Source organism: Hipposideros armiger, unplaced genomic scaffold (assembly GCF_001890085.2).
Source record: "Hipposideros armiger isolate ML-2016 unplaced genomic scaffold, ASM189008v1 scaffold_36, whole genome shotgun sequence".
Lineage (NCBI taxonomy): Eukaryota > Metazoa > Chordata > Mammalia > Chiroptera > Hipposideridae > Hipposideros > Hipposideros armiger.
In genome coordinates this window covers 4,969,214-4,986,579 of record NW_017731386.1, presented here as the reverse complement: position 1 = coordinate 4,986,579, position 17,366 = coordinate 4,969,214, and the positions used below count along the sequence as shown (strand labels likewise).

At 42.5% G+C, this 17,366-nt stretch overlaps 2 protein-coding genes across 2 annotated transcripts in view; one reads left to right on the top strand and one right to left on the bottom strand.

The window, feature by feature from the left end:
• Positions 1-1,265: 1,265 nt before the first annotated feature.
• On the bottom strand, positions 1,266-13,461 carry LOC109380409 (tubulin polyglutamylase complex subunit 2-like). The gene is made up of 3 exons (XM_019637907.1): positions 13,300-13,461; positions 6,681-6,760; positions 1,266-2,739 (listed from the first exon to the last, which is right to left on the bottom strand). The coding sequence occupies exons 1-3, from the start codon at positions 13,379-13,381 to the stop codon at positions 2,665-2,667; spliced, it is 237 nt and encodes a 78-aa protein (XP_019493452.1). The 5' UTR covers positions 13,382-13,461; the 3' UTR covers positions 1,266-2,664.
• A 61-nt stretch (positions 13,462-13,522) lies between these two features.
• The window catches only part of KIAA1328 (KIAA1328 ortholog), a 310,874-nt gene continuing 307,030 nt past the window's right edge, over positions 13,523-17,366 (top strand). The window contains exon 1 of the mRNA XM_019637897.1: positions 13,523-13,844. Coding sequence (XP_019493442.1) covers positions 13,541-13,844 — 304 coding nt within the window. The 5' untranslated portion in view covers positions 13,523-13,540. The remainder of the gene's footprint in view (positions 13,845-17,366) is intronic.

Genomic DNA, 17,366 nt, shown 5'->3' with positions numbered 1-17,366 from the left:
ATTTCTTGGATTTGACACCAAAAGCAAAGGCAATAAAAGGAAAAAACAAACAAACAAAAAAACAGGAAACAAACAAAACCAAACTAAAAAGCTTCGGGTTAGCAAAGGAAACTATAAACAAAATGAAAAGGCAACCTAAAAATAGGAGAAAATATTCACAAATCATACATCTGATAAGGGATTAATATCCAAAATATCTAAAGGACTCATACAACTCAATAGAAAATAAACAGTGATTAAAAAATGGACAGAGAAACTTAATAGTTGGTTTTCCAAAGAAGTCATACAAATGGCCAACAGGTACATTAAAAGGTGCTCATCAGCATCACTAATCACCAGGGAAATGCAAATCAAAACCACAATGAGATATCACATCATACCTGTTAGAATGTTTATTATCAAAAAGACAAAAAAATAACAAGTGTTGGTGAGGATGTGGAGAAAAGGGAACTCTGGTGCACTGTTGGTGGGAATGTAAATTGGTGCGGCCACTATGGAAAACAGAATGGAGAGTGCTCGAAAAATTAAAAAAAGAACTACATTATGACCTAGTAATTCCATTCTGGGCATTTATATAAATGAAATTAAATTACTGTCTTGAAAAGATATCTGTACCTTATGTTCACTGCATCATTATACACAATAGCCAAGATGTGGAAACAATCTAAGTATCCTTCAATGGATGAATGTATAAAATGTGGTACATATATACAACAGAATATTATTTATCCATAAAAAAAGAAGGAAATTCTGCCATTTGCAGCAACATGTATGGACCTTGAGGGCATTAAGTTACATGAAATAAGCCAGATAGAGAAAGACAAATGCTGTATGATCTCACTTATATGTGGAATCTAAAAAAAAAGAAATCAAACTCATAGATACAGAAAACAGATTGGTGGCTGCCAGGGGTGAGGGAGGTGGGCAAAATAGATAAAGGTGGTCAAAAGGTACAAACTTCCAGTTATAAAATAAATAAGTCCTGGGGATGTAAAGTACAGCGAGATGACTACAGTTAACAATCCTATAGTGTCTATTTCAAAGATGCTAAGTGAGTCAATCTTAAAAGTTCTCATCACAAGAAAAATCATATATAACTGTGGTGATGGACACTAATTTATTGTGGTAATTAGTTTGCAATATATACAGATGTCAAATCATTATGTTATATACCTAAAACTAACACAATGTTATATGTCAATTATATCTCAATAAAAAAATAAAAACCAAAAAACAAACAAAAAAAGTCTATTAGAGAGGCAGAGCAGTCACCAGTTTGATCTCTGTTTGCCTCCCCTGAGAAGGCAGAGTGGGCGTGTGCTCTCTCTGCTGGGTAATGCCTCAGTGGGGAGCTGGCCGGGGAAAGGCTGCTCAAGGAGCACGCTGAGGAGACTGAGAGGAAGATGGTCTGAATGATGGTGGAGCAAGGCACTCACTACCCAAATTCTGGACCCATGCTCATAAATTATTTTCTGAAACAAATTACTGGAAAAATGAGAACATCTGAAAAGCGGAGAGTATATACTTCCAGGACATTTAGCGCAATGAACCTAACAGTTCTGAAAGTTCTTAGAAAATAAAAAAGTACAACAATATATAAACTAATATTATATCATATGGACAACAACTCATCCGAATTGTTGGTAGAGAGAAAGGAGTGGCTTCGTATCCTTTCAGGAGGTACTGGGAGCGTGCCCCACATGCCGAGTAACTCACATCTGTGTACAAGCCTGACCGGTCTTCTCCAGCCAATCAAAGCCCTGGAGAGTACAGGAGGATGCGTTCTCCAGTTCTTCTCCTGGGCCTCTTAGATTGGCTTGTCATGTTTATACAGACAGAGGGGCAATATGTTGGCAACTCCATCCTCACTTTTGGCTTATTGGACATTTTTGAGATGTGATACTGAACACTGCTTATGTCAGGTTTGCTTTAGGTCATACTGTCGGTCAGTTTCAGGCACCCAAAGTGTGGGGGAAATTAGAGTGTAGCAGGATGATCTGAATTTACTTTCCAATTCTGCCACTAGCTGAGTGACCCCGGGTGTCACTTAAGCTCTGTGAATCCAGGTTTAAGAATAAAATACTGGAGTCTATAAAATACTGGAGGCGGAAGGGGGTGTGAGCTTGGCAGAAAGAGAGAAGACTAGGTAATTATTATGATTTTCGGGCATAGAATCTTCCAGAACTATAGGTGACAAATTTCAAGCTTGCAGGTGATTTTAAGCAGTGTTTTTATATTATTAAAACAAGAACAGCTTTCATTGTAATGAAACAGGTTTTTCACTTTCTTGATCTAAGAACTAAAATATGGCCTCTGATCAGTTTTTGTTTTACTTCTCTTCACCACCAGTGCCCAGTATCACAGATGTGTAACCTGAAGAATTCCCTGACGCCTTGGGCTAACATATTTTCCTACTTAGTATGTTATTTGGGGTTTAGGGCATGCGCCTTGTGCCTCCTGTATGGCACATCCTCTGTGCTTTAGAGACAAAGCGTGCACACAGAATGCTTTTCTCCTACTCCTGGGCCCTAGCACAAGACGCCCACAGTGATCAGCATTCTGACAAAATTCTTGCTCCTCCTGTCACCCCAAAGGGCCAGCATCCACTATGAGATTTTGGTCACTTCTGCCATCTAGTGGTGGAGACGAAGAAACTGCTGTCTATCAGTCTTTCTTAACTTGAATTCCATGAGATCCCAGCTGGGAAGGGCTGGTGGCATTGTTCATCTTTAAGTTAGGCTGCAGAATTCCAGAAGTAGTGATTATAACATTTATTATGGCATTGACTTCACTGAAGAAAAAATAAAATACTGCTATTATTTAAAATATTATTTGGAATTCATAAAAATAGAAAAAAATCAGTGAAATCTAATATTGAATACATTTTAAATACTACCATAAACATACATAACATCAAGTAAACCAAGTTCATAGAAAACACTAAGCCTGCATGGTCATCTTCATATAAGTCACCGCCGGCTCTGGCTCTGCCACTTCCTTGCCTCAGACCTTCCCGCTTGGCCCCCAGGACTGTGGCCGGTCCTTCAGGCCCTTCCTTCTGAGTGGGGCTTTCAGGGAACCGCTTTTAGGTGGCTCCTCTGCCCTGGCCAGCGGCTCAGAGTTACTGCCATCGTAGTTTCTCTCCTGGCCAATCTGGAAAGAGACTGCTCTTCCCCAGGAAGAAATCTGCCCACTTTGGAGGGCGTCTCCCCACCAGGTTCATGCTCAGTGTTTATTATTGGGGTCAGGGAGGAGCGGGGGAATGAAAAAGGAAGATGGCAACTTGCAGAAAATGAATAGAAGAGAGGGTATAAGGATTGGAGAGGGGAGTTAAGGAGAAGGTAGAGAAGGGAGAATAACACTGCTTACCAGTGTTTGAAATAATAGTGTGGCACTGACATGGTATTGCAATCTGTGTACCCGGAAGACGAGTCTGTCATATACTCCCCAGTTTTCAATATTTTTTCCTTCTCCCAAGGAGGCTATCTACAGTAGTTTCTCCAAACTACGCTAGAAAGAGTCCACCACGAGCTGTGCGGAAGGACCTGAGCCGCTCTGATGTTTTGGGACCTATCAGCTTGATTCCCAGAAAGGCCTCCTAAGCACTATCTGAATCTTGAGGGAAGGGCTGGGGCTGTCCCCGGCCTCCTGCTCGCCTTCTCCACTTCTGGGAATCCTGTACCTGCTGTTTCCTTCCCTTCAGAGGCCTGGGCAGTGGATGCAGGATCAGGCTGACAAAGGGGCCGTAATATGGTAATTCATGTTTCTTAGGTGCTTGTCCACGTTGGGCAGGCTCTCCATGAGCCCATCTGCAAGCCCAGCCAGAGGGTTGCCCGGGATGCCCATCGAGGAGGAGCATGAAAACCTAACTGAAAGTGTGAGGCAAAGATCACAAGTGCATCTGCTGGAACTATTCTCAGGGAGGACGGCCCAGTAGTGGAAGGAAAACCTAGGTGGGCTGTAGAGTGATAGGGCGAGATCCCCGGGAAAATTCTCAAATATACTCTCCAACTCCCTCCTAAGGAGAGGGGGAAGGCCTGGTTAACTGGAACCTTTGGTCTTGGTGAGTGGGGTATGAAAGTTTGGGGCCAGGTTTCAGTTGCTTAAGACCCAGGGGAGAGGTAGCACACCCTTCCTCAAATCCTTTCTTCCCACAACCATCAGTTTCCCTCTAAAAATGCATGATGAAAAAACATACAAGTATTTGTCTGTCTGGGGCACCACGTATCTTGGTGAAGTTCTGTATTTGGTAGATAGCATCCAAGACAACTTTTAAAACAGTTGCCTCCAGGCTTAACCAGTCACCAGGATTCTGTTGTACAACTGGGGGCATTAATGGACGCAGCCTTTGCACCTACAGTCTCCTTGCTTCAGAGATGGTGGCTGTGGTGGCCTCACTTTTTGGACTGAAAGTAAGGAGTGCTTATGAGAAAGAAGCTGAGTGACCTTGGCAAAGGTCACTCTTTCCGACATTTGTGTTTTACCTAATTCACATGTATTAAGTGTCTGTTATGGAATAAATACTGTGCTGGGCACTAAAAGCAGGAATGAGGAAAAGTCCAGAGGAGGCTGTGGCAGACACATGGGCTGCTTAGTCACATCCATCTTTCTCTTCTTCCTCCTGTACAGAACCCTCGGCTGCATCACTGCTGAGGGCAAGACTACCACAGTGTGGCCCTCCGTTAGAGGGGCAGTCTGGCAGATCAGCATGGGCATGTGCTAGGGGCAGGCAACTCTGAGTTCAAATTCAGGCTCTGCCACTTGGTAGCTATGTGGCCCAAGACAAATTCCTCAGCCTCACTGAGCCTAAGTTTTTTCATCTATAACAGATATCTGTATCTACCTTGAAGGAATATTATGAAGATTAAATCAAATAACTTAGTGCTGTGTGTTTGCAGGCACTCATTACACGGCAGGGTGATTTCTTGCACCTTAGTCAAATCCATTTGCTGCTACTTAGATACAGTGATTTTTCCAAAGCAGAAATCTGACTTCCCAGTTCCCCACTTAAAAGATTTCAATGCCCCCCCGCATCTTTTTTTTTAATGGTTCCCCTTTGCTCCCAAGATAATGAGCAAACTCCTGATGATTTAAGAAGTTTTACATGTCCTGGTCCTTGTCAACCTCTCTCTCTTGCTCTCCTGTGCCCCAGCCGCATGGACTTCTTTATGTTCCTGGGAAATGTAAACCTTCCTATCTCAAGGTTTCACACAGGTTGAAAGCCCCTTCTTCCCACATCTCATCTGCCTGGTTAACAATGTCTCAAACTTCTTTGGGAAAAACTTTTCTCACCCTCCAGACTAGGTCAGGCCTCCTGACAATGCTCCTTCGCCTCTCTTTCAGGCTGCTTTGTAATTATTATTGCAGTGATTTATACTATGTCTTAGACAGTAAGGTCAAGAAGAAAGAACCTGTGCCGTTTTGATTATCACTGATTCCCCAGGACTCAACACCAAGCACAATGCCTGGCCCTTTTTAGAAGCTTAAAACTTTTGTTGAATAAATGAATGAAAGCTCAGAGGAGGCTTGGGAAGCACTGGCTATTAATCTGGGTAGTCCTTCTCTACTACACTTAACCACATCCTGCCCGGCATGCCATTAACCTTTAATTTTTCCTTTCCTTGCTGGATTTTTCTAGTTTACAACTTCGAATGTTCCACTGCTTCCATATGACAGGCTCAGAGGAGATGCTCTATGACAGTGGTTCTCAACCTTCCTAATGCTGCAACCCCTTAATACAGTTCCTCATGTTGTGGTGACCCCCAACCATAAAATTATTTTCGTTGCTACTCTAACTGTAATTTTGCACTGTTATGAATCGTAATATAAATATCTTTTTGTTTTCCGATGGTCTTAGGCAACCCCTGTGAAAGGGTCATTCGACCCCCAAAGGGGTCCACAGGTTGAGAACCGCTGCTCTACGAGGTCTGACAATTAAGTTTGTGAACTTGTTGCAACAATGTTGCTAACCTTTTTTGATATCAGAGGGATTATTCATTATGAATTTGTACCAACTGGACAAATAGTTCACCAAGTTTACTATTTGGAAGTGCTGGAAAGGCTGCGTAAAAGTTAGGCGACCTGAACTTTCGCCAATAATGCATGGCTCTTGCATCACGACAATGCACCAGCTCACACAGCACTGTCTGTGAGGGAGTTTTTAACCAGTAAACAAATAACTGTATTGGAACACCCTCCCTACTCACCTGATCTGGCCCCCAATGACTTCTTTCTTTACCCAAAGATAAAGAAATATTGAAAGGAAGACATGTTGATGACATTCAGGACATCAAGAGCCATATGATAATCACCATTCCAGAAAAAGAGTTGCAAAATTGCTTTGGAGGATGGACTAGGCACTGGTGTCGGTGCATAGCTTCCAAACGGGAGTACTTTGAAAGTGACCATGGTGATATTTAGCAATGAGGAGGTACGTAGCCCTTTTTCTAGGATGAGTTCACGAACTTAATTGTCAAACTTTTGCGTGCTGGGGAAGTGGCATGGAATGGAAGAGACTGTTAAGTGGCCTAAACAGGAACAAAAAGAAGGTTGAACTCTATTTTGAAGGTGGCTGTGGCTTGAGGTAAGAATAGGTTTCCTGCCCTAATCTTTCCCTCTCAGGGGCGTTGAAGTTGACCTCTCTTTGCTGGAAGGTGAGGATTGAACAGGACAACACTTACTTGTTCCCATGAAGAAATCATGTGACGTTCAGCAGGTGCCTTTTCTATGATGGTCACCTCTGTCACACCTGGGGATGATTCTGAAAGACGAAAAAGAGAGTCTGTGGAGCTGCAATTGGCCTGCTTTCACACATTTCTACAACACAGGTTGACCAACTGTTGATGACTGCTCTAGGAATATCAGGTTCCTCTGAAGAGCATTTACTACCACTGATAAAAGCAGGAAAGAACTGTTTGTTCACTCGAAGGCACTCAGTCCCACAACCTAGGACCAAGTAGTCTATCTGGTAAAAAAGGACATCGCCAGAATGCCACCTATACTCAGTCACTGCTCAGACATTCAGCCTGCTGAACAAAAACCAAGATTCTACATTCCTAGTGATTTTACACTGAACTTCTCAGTGAGCTGAATCTATGACATGGTGAGAAAGAATAAGGGATAGCCCCTCAACAACTTTTTAAAAGTTTAAAATAAACTTTTTAAAAGTTTAAAAGTTTAAAATAAACTTTTTAAAAGTTTAAAAGTTTAAAATAAAACTTATTTGGTAATTTTTCTTCTAAATAAAACCTATCTTCTCTAAGGTCCAGGATTTAGAAGCTAGGCAGACATTATTCATAAGGTCACTGCAGATGTAATTAGTTAAGATGAGTTCATACTGGAGTAGGGTGGACCTCTAACCCAATATGATGGGTGTCCCCATAAAAGGAACACTATGTAAAGAGAAGAGACATACACAGAGGGAAGACAGCCATGTGAAGATGGAAAACTGGAGTGATGCATTTATAAGGCAACGACGGCCAGGCTGCTGGCAAACCACCAGAGGCTAGAAAACGGAGAGGCGGAATCCTTCTCCTCCAGCTTTCAGAATAAGCACGGCCCTGCTGACACCTTGTTCAGACTTGGCCTTCTGAACTCTGTGGGAATAAATTCCTGTGGCTCTATGCCACCCAATATGTGGTATGTTTTACGGCAGCCCTATTACAAAGCCATCCACCTTCTCTTTCTGTGGTATTGTGTAGATCATTGTTTTAGGCCAAGGTCACACCAAGTCTGGATGCAATCAAAGCCATAAACTCTCCCTTTTCTGACCCATCCTCAGTATATCATCAGAGGATGGTCTCCACATCTAAGCTTGTTTCTTATCACATAGTATTCAGTTCTCCCTTTGGTTTGGAAGATAAAGGCTCTTATTATACCTGTTTGGTTTTATCTTCTTCTACCCCATAGTCAAAACCCTGTTTCAGAGGTGTCAGTTTATTCATTGTCTCCATTCCTCTGTCCCCCCAAAAATAAAATCTGTACTCATCTTTGATTACATAAGAAACATACAGACCCAAACATGTCCATTTTTCCCTCCATCTACCCAAGTCCCACCCACACTTGAAGGCCATACTGAAGCTCCAACTCCTTCCATTTCAGATGACTTTAGCTCACAGTCATCTCCACTTCTCCTCATATCTTATCCCATCACATACAGGGTCTTTTTCTTTCAAAGTTCCGTGTTGCTGAGGGGGTCTTGCAATCATATTAAGACCCACAACGGCCTCCAGCTACACTGACTCCAGTCAGGGAAATGTCATTGGAGGCTCCCCACAAGTAGTACAGACCCAGGTGAGTGCGTCAGGCATTCATAGCTGATAGCGTCACTCTCAACAGGCTGAGACAGACACAATACACATGGTTATTCAGTTTATAACAGGCCTTAGGGGAGGGGCTAGAGGCTCAGATAAAACTGCTGCGATACTACTGCAGATGAAGGCACATCATAATTAAGCTTTGAACACCTCCAGGACAGGCCATGCTGACTTTAGAAACTTTCAAATAATAAGTTGCTTAGGAAGTGCCCACTGTAGAGACTCCATGATCCAACACTTCAGCGCTGGTGGAGAGTGCTGGGGATGGGGAAGAGAGGAACACACAATAAATTCCATTTGTACAATGCTTTATTTCAGGGAATTGGTATAAATGATCTCATTTAGTCTTTCAATAATCTTGTGAAGCAGGCATCATTACTCTCATTTTAAAGATAAGGAAGCTGAGGTTAAGAGATATTAAATCATTTCACAGAACTAAACTTAAGACCACAGCTGTGGATGCCAAGCCTAATGCTTTTTCTATCACGTTGTCTTGGTTGCTAATTCCTACATGGTGGACGAGTTTTTCCTACACCACCAAGCAATTCTCGGACACCAACCAGCTGTCTCACAATTCAACTCGATACTACCAGGAAATAGTATCAGATTCCACAGGTTAAAGGTTCAGACCCACAAGACCGCCCTCCACTTCAGGTACCAATCATAAGTCCAGGTTGTTATCTAATGCTTCTGACTGACTGGCTATAAATCAGGCGTTCCCATGACCCCTCCTTGGGTTTAATTAGTTTGCTAGAGTGGCTCACAGAATTCAGGAAATTTATTTACTCACTAAGTTATTGGTTTACTACAAAGGATGTTACAAATCAATAGCCAGATAAAGAGATGCAAAGGGCAAGGTCCTGAACAAAGGAGAATCTGTCCTTGTGGAGTTTGGGGCCCAGCATTGTGGCAGGAGGAAGTGTTCTGGTTCACCAATCTGAGTCAACAATCTCTGAGATGTTTAATGAGGACCTATTATGTCCTCACTTGGGAAAATCACTGCCAGAGATTAGGGATTTAAGTAGGCGACCCTGTCTCAAGAACTCTATTGCCTAGTTAGATAAATATAACAAACATGAAACAAAAGTGAAGACATCAAGATAATATATAATGTGTTAAACTGGGTGATACCGACCCTAGGCCACAGGAATTAAAGGTAGATCAAGGCTGAAAAAGCGATAGAAAGTGTTATAAAATATGCACAGTTGATCTTGGCCTTGAAGGACCACATGGCCATTTCTGTAGACTGGCTCAATTGACACCTAATTCTGCTCCCTTCCTAATATGCTTTCCTATACTTTAGAGACTGGACAGCTAATGACTACATTTCCCAGACTCCATTGCAGCTAGGCTATGGAAACCTACTCTTGGAAGGAGGGAAAGAGCAGGTGCGGTACAGGGCAAATGGGAAGATTGGCTCTTCTCAAAAGCATAGTTGCAGAGGTGCTTTGATCTCATAGGATTGAGAGTTGTAGGGGTGGCAGAAGCAGTGGCAATTTCTCAATTTGGCAGCTTCCTTATCACACTAGCTGCAGGTACTTCCCACGTAGCATACCTTTTTTGCAGTATGGTCCTCAACCTAGAATCGGCTCCTTTTAGTTCTCCCAATGATGCTGTGAGCTAATGTTCCTTAACTGAGCCCTTTCTGCCTTAACGAAGTAAAGTGTATTTCTAGCCTTAAACTAGCTATGTATTCTATGGTCTGCATCTAAGAGCCCTGACACAGTTTGCATTTGGGGGCGGGGAGGTCACCTTTTTTAAAACAGGTGAATGTGCTCAGAACAGAGAAAGTGGTCATTTACGTGACTTGAAAATTGTGACCACAGAGGCAAACAAACTTACACTTAATGTGCAGCAATTTTTTGTGGATTCCGTAATATACAAGGTCATATCATCTGTACATAACGAGTTTACTTCCTTCTTTCCAATTTTTATGTCTTTATTTCATTTTCTTGCCTAACTGCCCTGACTAGATTCTTCAGTACAATGTTAATAAAAGTGGTAAGAGGGGAATTCTTACTGTGCAGAAAAGAGTGAAGACAGCAGTCTTGATATTGCAATCTTTTGGAAGGCCTGCTTGTTGGCACCTGGGAACTTGGATTTTGGGAGGGTTCCCACCATTCCCTGGTAAGAATGGCTCACTGTGTCTATTGGTGCAAACAATATCGTTTATGCTGAACACCTGCTTTCCTTCTGGGAGTCTGGAATTTGGTACATACTAGGTACAAGGTGCCTGACTGATTTCCAATAAAAGATCTAGACTCCTATGTGCAGGTGAGGTTCCCTAGTAGACATTACAGACATGTTGTCACATGTTGCTGGAGGAATTAAGTGTGTCCCATGTGACTCCACTGAGAGGACTCTTGAAAACTTACACTTAGTTTCCTTGACTTCCCTACAAGCACTTCTCCCTTGCTTTTGCTGTAATAAATCACAACATGACTACCTCCCAAGTCCTATAATTCTAGCAAATATCAAACCTGGTGTGGTCTTGGGAATCCTCGAAACATTTGTCTTGTTCCTGATCTTAATGGAAAAATATCCAATTTTTCACCATTAAGTATGGTGTTAGCTATGGGTTTTTCATAGATGCCCTTGTATCAGGTTGAGGAAGTGATTTCTATATCCTATTTCTAGTTTGTTGAGTATTGTTTTTTATTTATTTATTTATTGGTGAACAGTGTGTTTTTCCAGAATCCATCAGCTCCAAGTCAAATAGTTGTTTCAATCTAGTTGTGGAGGGTGCAGCTCAGCGGTCCATGTGGGGATCAAACCGGCAACGTTGGTGTTATGAGCATTACGTTCTAACCAACGGAGCTAACCGGCCGCCCCGAGTATTGTTTTTTTTTAATCAAGAAAGGGTGCTAGATTTTGTACTTTCTCTGCATCTGTTGACGTGATTATGTGGCTTTTGTTCTTTATTCTATTAACAAGGTACAATACATTACATTAATTGATTTTCATATGTTCAACCAACTGCACATTCCTAGGCTAAATTACATTTGGTATACAATCCTTTTTTAATGTTGCTGAATTTGGTTTGATAGCATTTTGTTGAGGATCTTTAAATGTTTGGTTTTGGATAGAAATGTAGTTGTCGAGTTATTTTATATCTTTCAGGGAGGAAATTTTGGGAGTTTGCTTACCACACACCTACGCCTGACTTCAGCTACCTTGTGTTTTAAAAAATCCTCTTAACATATTATCTTTTCAATAAAAATATAATTGATTTTCAATCTATGATTAACTTGAAATTATGAGTTTTTTATTAAATTTATAAAGAGAATTTTTTATGGGAGGCTAGATCCCCTATGCATTTAATTACCAGAATTGTTTAATTCCTTAGTAAGATTTTGCCTTGAAGTGCTACCAGTTTGCCAGACATCTGAAATGCTTAATAGATAGAATATATTAAAAGTATAAGTAAAATTTAAAATGTTTATAGTCATTTAATTATTTAGGTCTTTAAATCAAACTGGCAGCTTAAGGGAAATTTAGTTGGCTTGACTTGAGTAGATTAAACATTAATCAAAAGAAAATAACTTATTTATAGAAAAATTCCTAGATTTATAAAGAGAATAATGAAGTATGCCTGTGGAATAGAATATGAAGTATGCCCGACTAAATCCTGGAGTATAAATAACAGGGTGGAAGTTTGGATCACAATGCAGAGATAAGATATGGGTGATCTTGATTAGATCTCTCCTTGCCCTGCTCTATAACTTCATTTCTAAAATTTATCACTTCTCTCAAACACACCCTGGTGTTTCATGCTTCGTTTACTGTTTTAGGCACTGGGAAATACAGAGGAGAAGACAAAGTTCCTATCCTCATGGACCTCTACTACAGAAAACAGACAAATTTAAAAAGCCACCAGATAAATACATAATTTCAAGTAGTGATAAAATCATGAGGATAAAAAAAAATGTAGACTAAGGCAAGAGAGAGCCATAGGGAAAGGTGCTATTAGAACTATAACCAGGAATAGTGATACTTAATCAGAGATAATGAACGAAGTGAGAGAGACTCAGATTTACAGGAAGGTCATTTCAGGTGAAGAGTCTAGCAAAGTACAAAGGCCTTTAAGTGGCAACAAGCTTAATATGTTTATGGTACAACAAGGAGGTCACTGTGGCCAAAGCACAGTGAAAGTAAGGTCACAAAGACAGCTGAAGGCAGATCATGAGGGTCATTGTACAGAATTTGGATTTTATTATAAATGTAATGGTAAGGCATCAAAGCATTCTATACAGCAGGTTTAGTCTGCCCTTTCTGCTTGCTGGCTATCTGACCAATTCCCATTTGTCTTTCAAAATCTAGCATCATCATCTCCTGTGGGACATATTCCTTACCTCCCCAGCAAAGGTCAATCCTGTGTACCACTTCAGAGCAATAGATTACGGGCCTCCTCTCACACTCCTGGAGATCCAGTCTTGAATTTTTCACATAAATGTATTTTTAATTCCCCTACCTCCACCCCCCAATCTTTGTAACCCCACAGTCTAAGAGTAACACAGCGGTGGGTGATAAGTTAAGGTACAATAAAGGAAAAACACATTCAGTAACGCAAGGCTAGATATAGACTCCTTTGGACTGGTACACCGAGGGGCGTGGGTGTTGTCGCCCTGGGACGTTGGCTGCAGCATCCCCCCAGCTCTCTCTGCTACCAGAGGAAAGGCTTGGGCTTCAAGGATATTCCCTCAGCCAAGAATGTCTCTCGGGAGTGCCACCCTCCAAACTGTCAGGTGCCTGCTGTCTCTCCTTTGCACGATTTTGCCTGCCCTGACCGGGCCCTGCGGTGGGACCTCGCTCTGCGTCCGAACACTCCCGGCAAATGTTCCCCCGGCCTAGTCACGCACCCGCCTCCCCCTTTCCTCCTTAACAACGGAAGTCCCAGCAACGATGCCCACTGGCGTTCAGGATCCAGCATCGTGCCACCCCGTCCCGCAGTCGCCCTCCCACTGCGAGTCCCCGCCCCACTCACCTAAGATGCGGGTGATCCCCAGAGTCAGCTTCTCCAGGTGCGGCTTGCTGCAGCCCACCAGTGGGGTCGACGACTCCTCCATGGCTCTAGTACCCACTCCGCGCGCGGCCCGGGCACCGGCGGGGACTGGGCGGGAGAGCGGGGCGGACCCCAGGGCTGGACTCCGCCTCCGAGTCTCGGCCTTCAATCTCACGGCATGCCGGGAGTTGTAGTGCTCAGCGCCTGAGAACGAGGCGCGGCGATGATGGGAGGCCCGGGCTGGTCTGGGAGTGGTAGTTCCGTGGGGCACTCGTCCCTGCGACCCGGGCTAGTGCTTCGCACCACGCCTTGGGAACACAGCGACTCCTCCACCCCGACCCTCCCGCCCCGCCGGGGACGACCCTACAGGTGGGGGCGGGCCTCTGTGCCGAGCGGCCAATGGAGACGGGGCTTGGAGGCCGGGGCGGGGCGGCCCCGTTGCTACGCCCCGAGTGGCGGTTGTTTCAAGATGGCGGACGTGGCGGGCCCCTCCCGCCCGGGCGCGGCGGCGTTCTGGAGCCGGGACTGTATCCTTTGCCCGCCTGGCAGGGGGCGCCGGCGCCCACCCCGGTGCGGCGAGCGGCGAGCGGTCGCGTGGGGCTCAGCGAAGGGAAGAAGCTTCGTGCTGACCCCGGGGGCGGGGCCGTGCTGTCCCGCCGCTGTCCAGGTGCCGGGCTTTGCGCCTTGCTTGGGAATTAGGTGGCGCAGAGCGCCTGATACTGTCTCCAAATTGGGGTTCCAGGTGTGGGGACACAATGCATATGCTTCTCAGCCCTCCTTGGCGGTGAGCTCTGGAAGGATGGCCTACGGTCGTGGCCCAGCCTGAAACTGGGAGGATCCCCCAGCCTTTGGTGACCTCAGGCCTGCCGAGTCTGTGACTAGTGAGTTTGTGGAGGAGAGAAGGGTGTTGGATGGACAGGGAACCTTTTTCTTTTTTGGCTTAGGAGTGCCCTTGGTTTTGTACTGTTTAGGAGGATGTAAGAACCTTGTTGGACTTCGAAGGCCTGTCAGTGATGATTTCTTTCCATGCTGGGATTTCCCGAGAGGTGTAAGGCTTGGTTTCAGGGGAACGTGGTCTGGTGGTGCTGGCTATGGAATAAGATGCTAATCATCGCGACTGTATGTAGTATTGATGTACATGTAATGTGCAGGTCACCACTGGGAGGATTCCTTGGACTGTTTCGGGGTGGAGAGGCTGTAGAGCTTTTACCCTTGTGGTAGTCTTCCCAGTTCAGTTATCTGTGATGAGCTATGTGACCCAAGTGGTCCTTTCCCTGGGTTAGGTAGAGTGTGCCAGCCTGAGCTTTGGTCCTGATAATTCACTTCATGTGTGTTAGTTATTGTGTTACATGAAAGCAGGATGCCTGCAGAAGTGAGTGGTTTTGTGTGTTTGCTGGGATTGGTGATAGCATTGTTTGAGGCATTGCTGTTAACTGTGTATTCTTTGCACAGTCTACTTAAGCTCCCAGTGAAACTTACAAAATTATATCATCAGTTTCCCTTATTGAGTTACAAGGATTGGTGAGAGGGATGCCATGGAGAGAGGGATAGTTTTGCATTCTGGGCTGTTCAGTGTTTAGTGTTACGCACTTTCTAAACATAATTACCACTTGTCTCCCATAGGTTGGAGAGAATCAAGTGAAATCATGCACATACACTGGGGATGAAAGCACACTAGTGCGCTGAAAATTAAATATTTTTTCCTTTACCTATCAGTAAGGATGCAAAGGAAGTATGTGCATTGGTAACAACCGGGCTGAAGTAGGAAGTCAGGAAACAAACAGTTTTTTCTCAAGAAACACTGCCTCTGCAATGATAGAATTTTGTGATACAGGAGATATTTGAAGGTTATTACCTTATAATGTGCTCCTTTAAGGTAATTATTTTCTTAACCTCCTTTGTGGTTTGGTTATTATTCCTTAACTTTCTTTATGACCAGTGGTATTGTTCTGATATATAATAAATGGTTGGGCAGGGGGAGAAAAATCTTTTTCAGTGGGACTGATTAATAGTTATGTAAACTGAACCTATGTTCTTGATCTTAGCAGCCCTCTACTCTCACTTAATACATGTAGTCTTATTACTCCTTATTGCATATAAAAGTCATATTTCCCCCCTTTTTCTCTTAAATTCTCCCTTACTCTATACTCTAAAAATTTATGTAAAATACCCATTTTCCCATTGAAAGTGAAGAGTTGAAATTGTATGGGGAAAATAGTGATTACATTCTGTAGAAATTCAGATGTTTGAAAGGAGTTGCAAGGTTACTAGTATCACCTGTTTCTCCAGTCTATCCCAATTAACATCCAGCCGGAGGTATTTTCATTTTATATCTCCACAGGACTTAAAAGCGATGTCAAATGTGAATTTGTTACTGGTTCTTTGCTAAAAAGCCTAATGATTAGTTATGAATCATTTGGTTTAGTAATGTGTCTTTGGACCTTGATCTCTTCTTGTCACAGTGATGATTTCCCAGACTGCTCCAAAGCCTTGATAGTAGAGCTTTCAATAGAAAAAGGCCAAAAAGTATGTACCTATAATCTGATGTTCTTTCCGTACTATTCCAAGAAAGATTTTTCAGTGCTTCCCCAAAACAATTAGAGAAATGTGATTTAGAGATATCCCATCCTAGATTTTTCCATCATGTGAGAACAGATCATTTGTGACTGAATGTCATCGTTTTTACTATTGTTCTTATGAGTTATGCATCTCCTGCTTAGTATGATTCATCAGTACTGTTTTGTACAAGGTATATCTTTGTACCTAATGTGTAAAGAATGGATATGTCATGTTGTCATTTTGTGGGTTAAATCTGCAAGTAAAATAGGTCCCTTCAGCCATAAACTGCTTTCCTGCTTCATTGTAGTTCCTGGTAATATCAGAAGTTAATGTTTCTGCAGTATCTAAATTTGATTGCTTAAATACCCTCAAGTGTATTATCATTAACAGTATTAGTAACTTGATAATAACAAATATAAATGATAAGAGACCTGGTCGAACATTACAGTAGCTCTAATCTTTGCCATTGACTTTTCAATTAAAAATAGACAAAGACTTGGGCCGGCTGAGTGGCTCAGTTGGTTAAGAGCTTGCTCAAGAGTGTGAGCTCTGAGCAACAGGGTTGCCGGTTCAATTCCCGGCCCCAGCTGAGCTGCTGCTGAGCTGCCAACAGGTGGCAGGATGGCTCAGCTAAAAAAAATAAATAAATAAAATAGACAAAGACTTAATGTTTATTGTTAAAATAATAACTAAGCATACCTCTAAGATACTGTGGGTTTGGTTCTAGACCACTGAGTACCACAATAAAGCCAGTTGTAATCTTTTTTGCTGATGGAGAGCCTTGCCTTCAATTTGTAAAAATTGCAACATCTGTAAAGTGCAATAAAGCAAAACAGCAATAAGATGAGGTATGCCTTTACTAGCCAGGAAAGACATTGTGGTCAATAATAATTACATATACATGTGTTGCTGGTGAGTGATTCAAATTCAAAAGCTTAGAGTAGAGTGGGCAGTACTAAGTTTATTTCCTTCAGTTCCCAGTGATCTAGGATAGACATGAATTTTCCTCTCTACCACTTCTGCCCTGGGTTTCTAATTACTACTCTAATTCTGGGGATTTAGGTAGATTGGTATCATCATTAAGGATTCTTTATTACTTGCTGTACTTGTCTTATTGAGGTGCTTCCAAAAAAACCAAAGTAGAATTAAGGTGGCACATAGAACCCAGTAAGAGGTTCAATATACGTTTGGTCAATATTGTGTCTCTTTGACTTTCCCATAAAATAATGTTTGTTGGGAATCTCTGTATTTGAAGAAGGTAAATATTTGGGTTTGTAAGATAATGAGTTGGAGATACAAGTAAATTACAAGTGATTAGAAAGGATAGATTGAATGGAGGCAATTTCAAATATGTTTAGTCCTATTTTAAAAAAAATTTGTTAAGGTCAGTTTATTTAGCATTTTTTATATTGAAAAGAAATTTAGCATGCATGTTGCTAATGAGTTTTATCTCCATATTTTAAATGAACTAAAGAAAAAAAGGTAACACT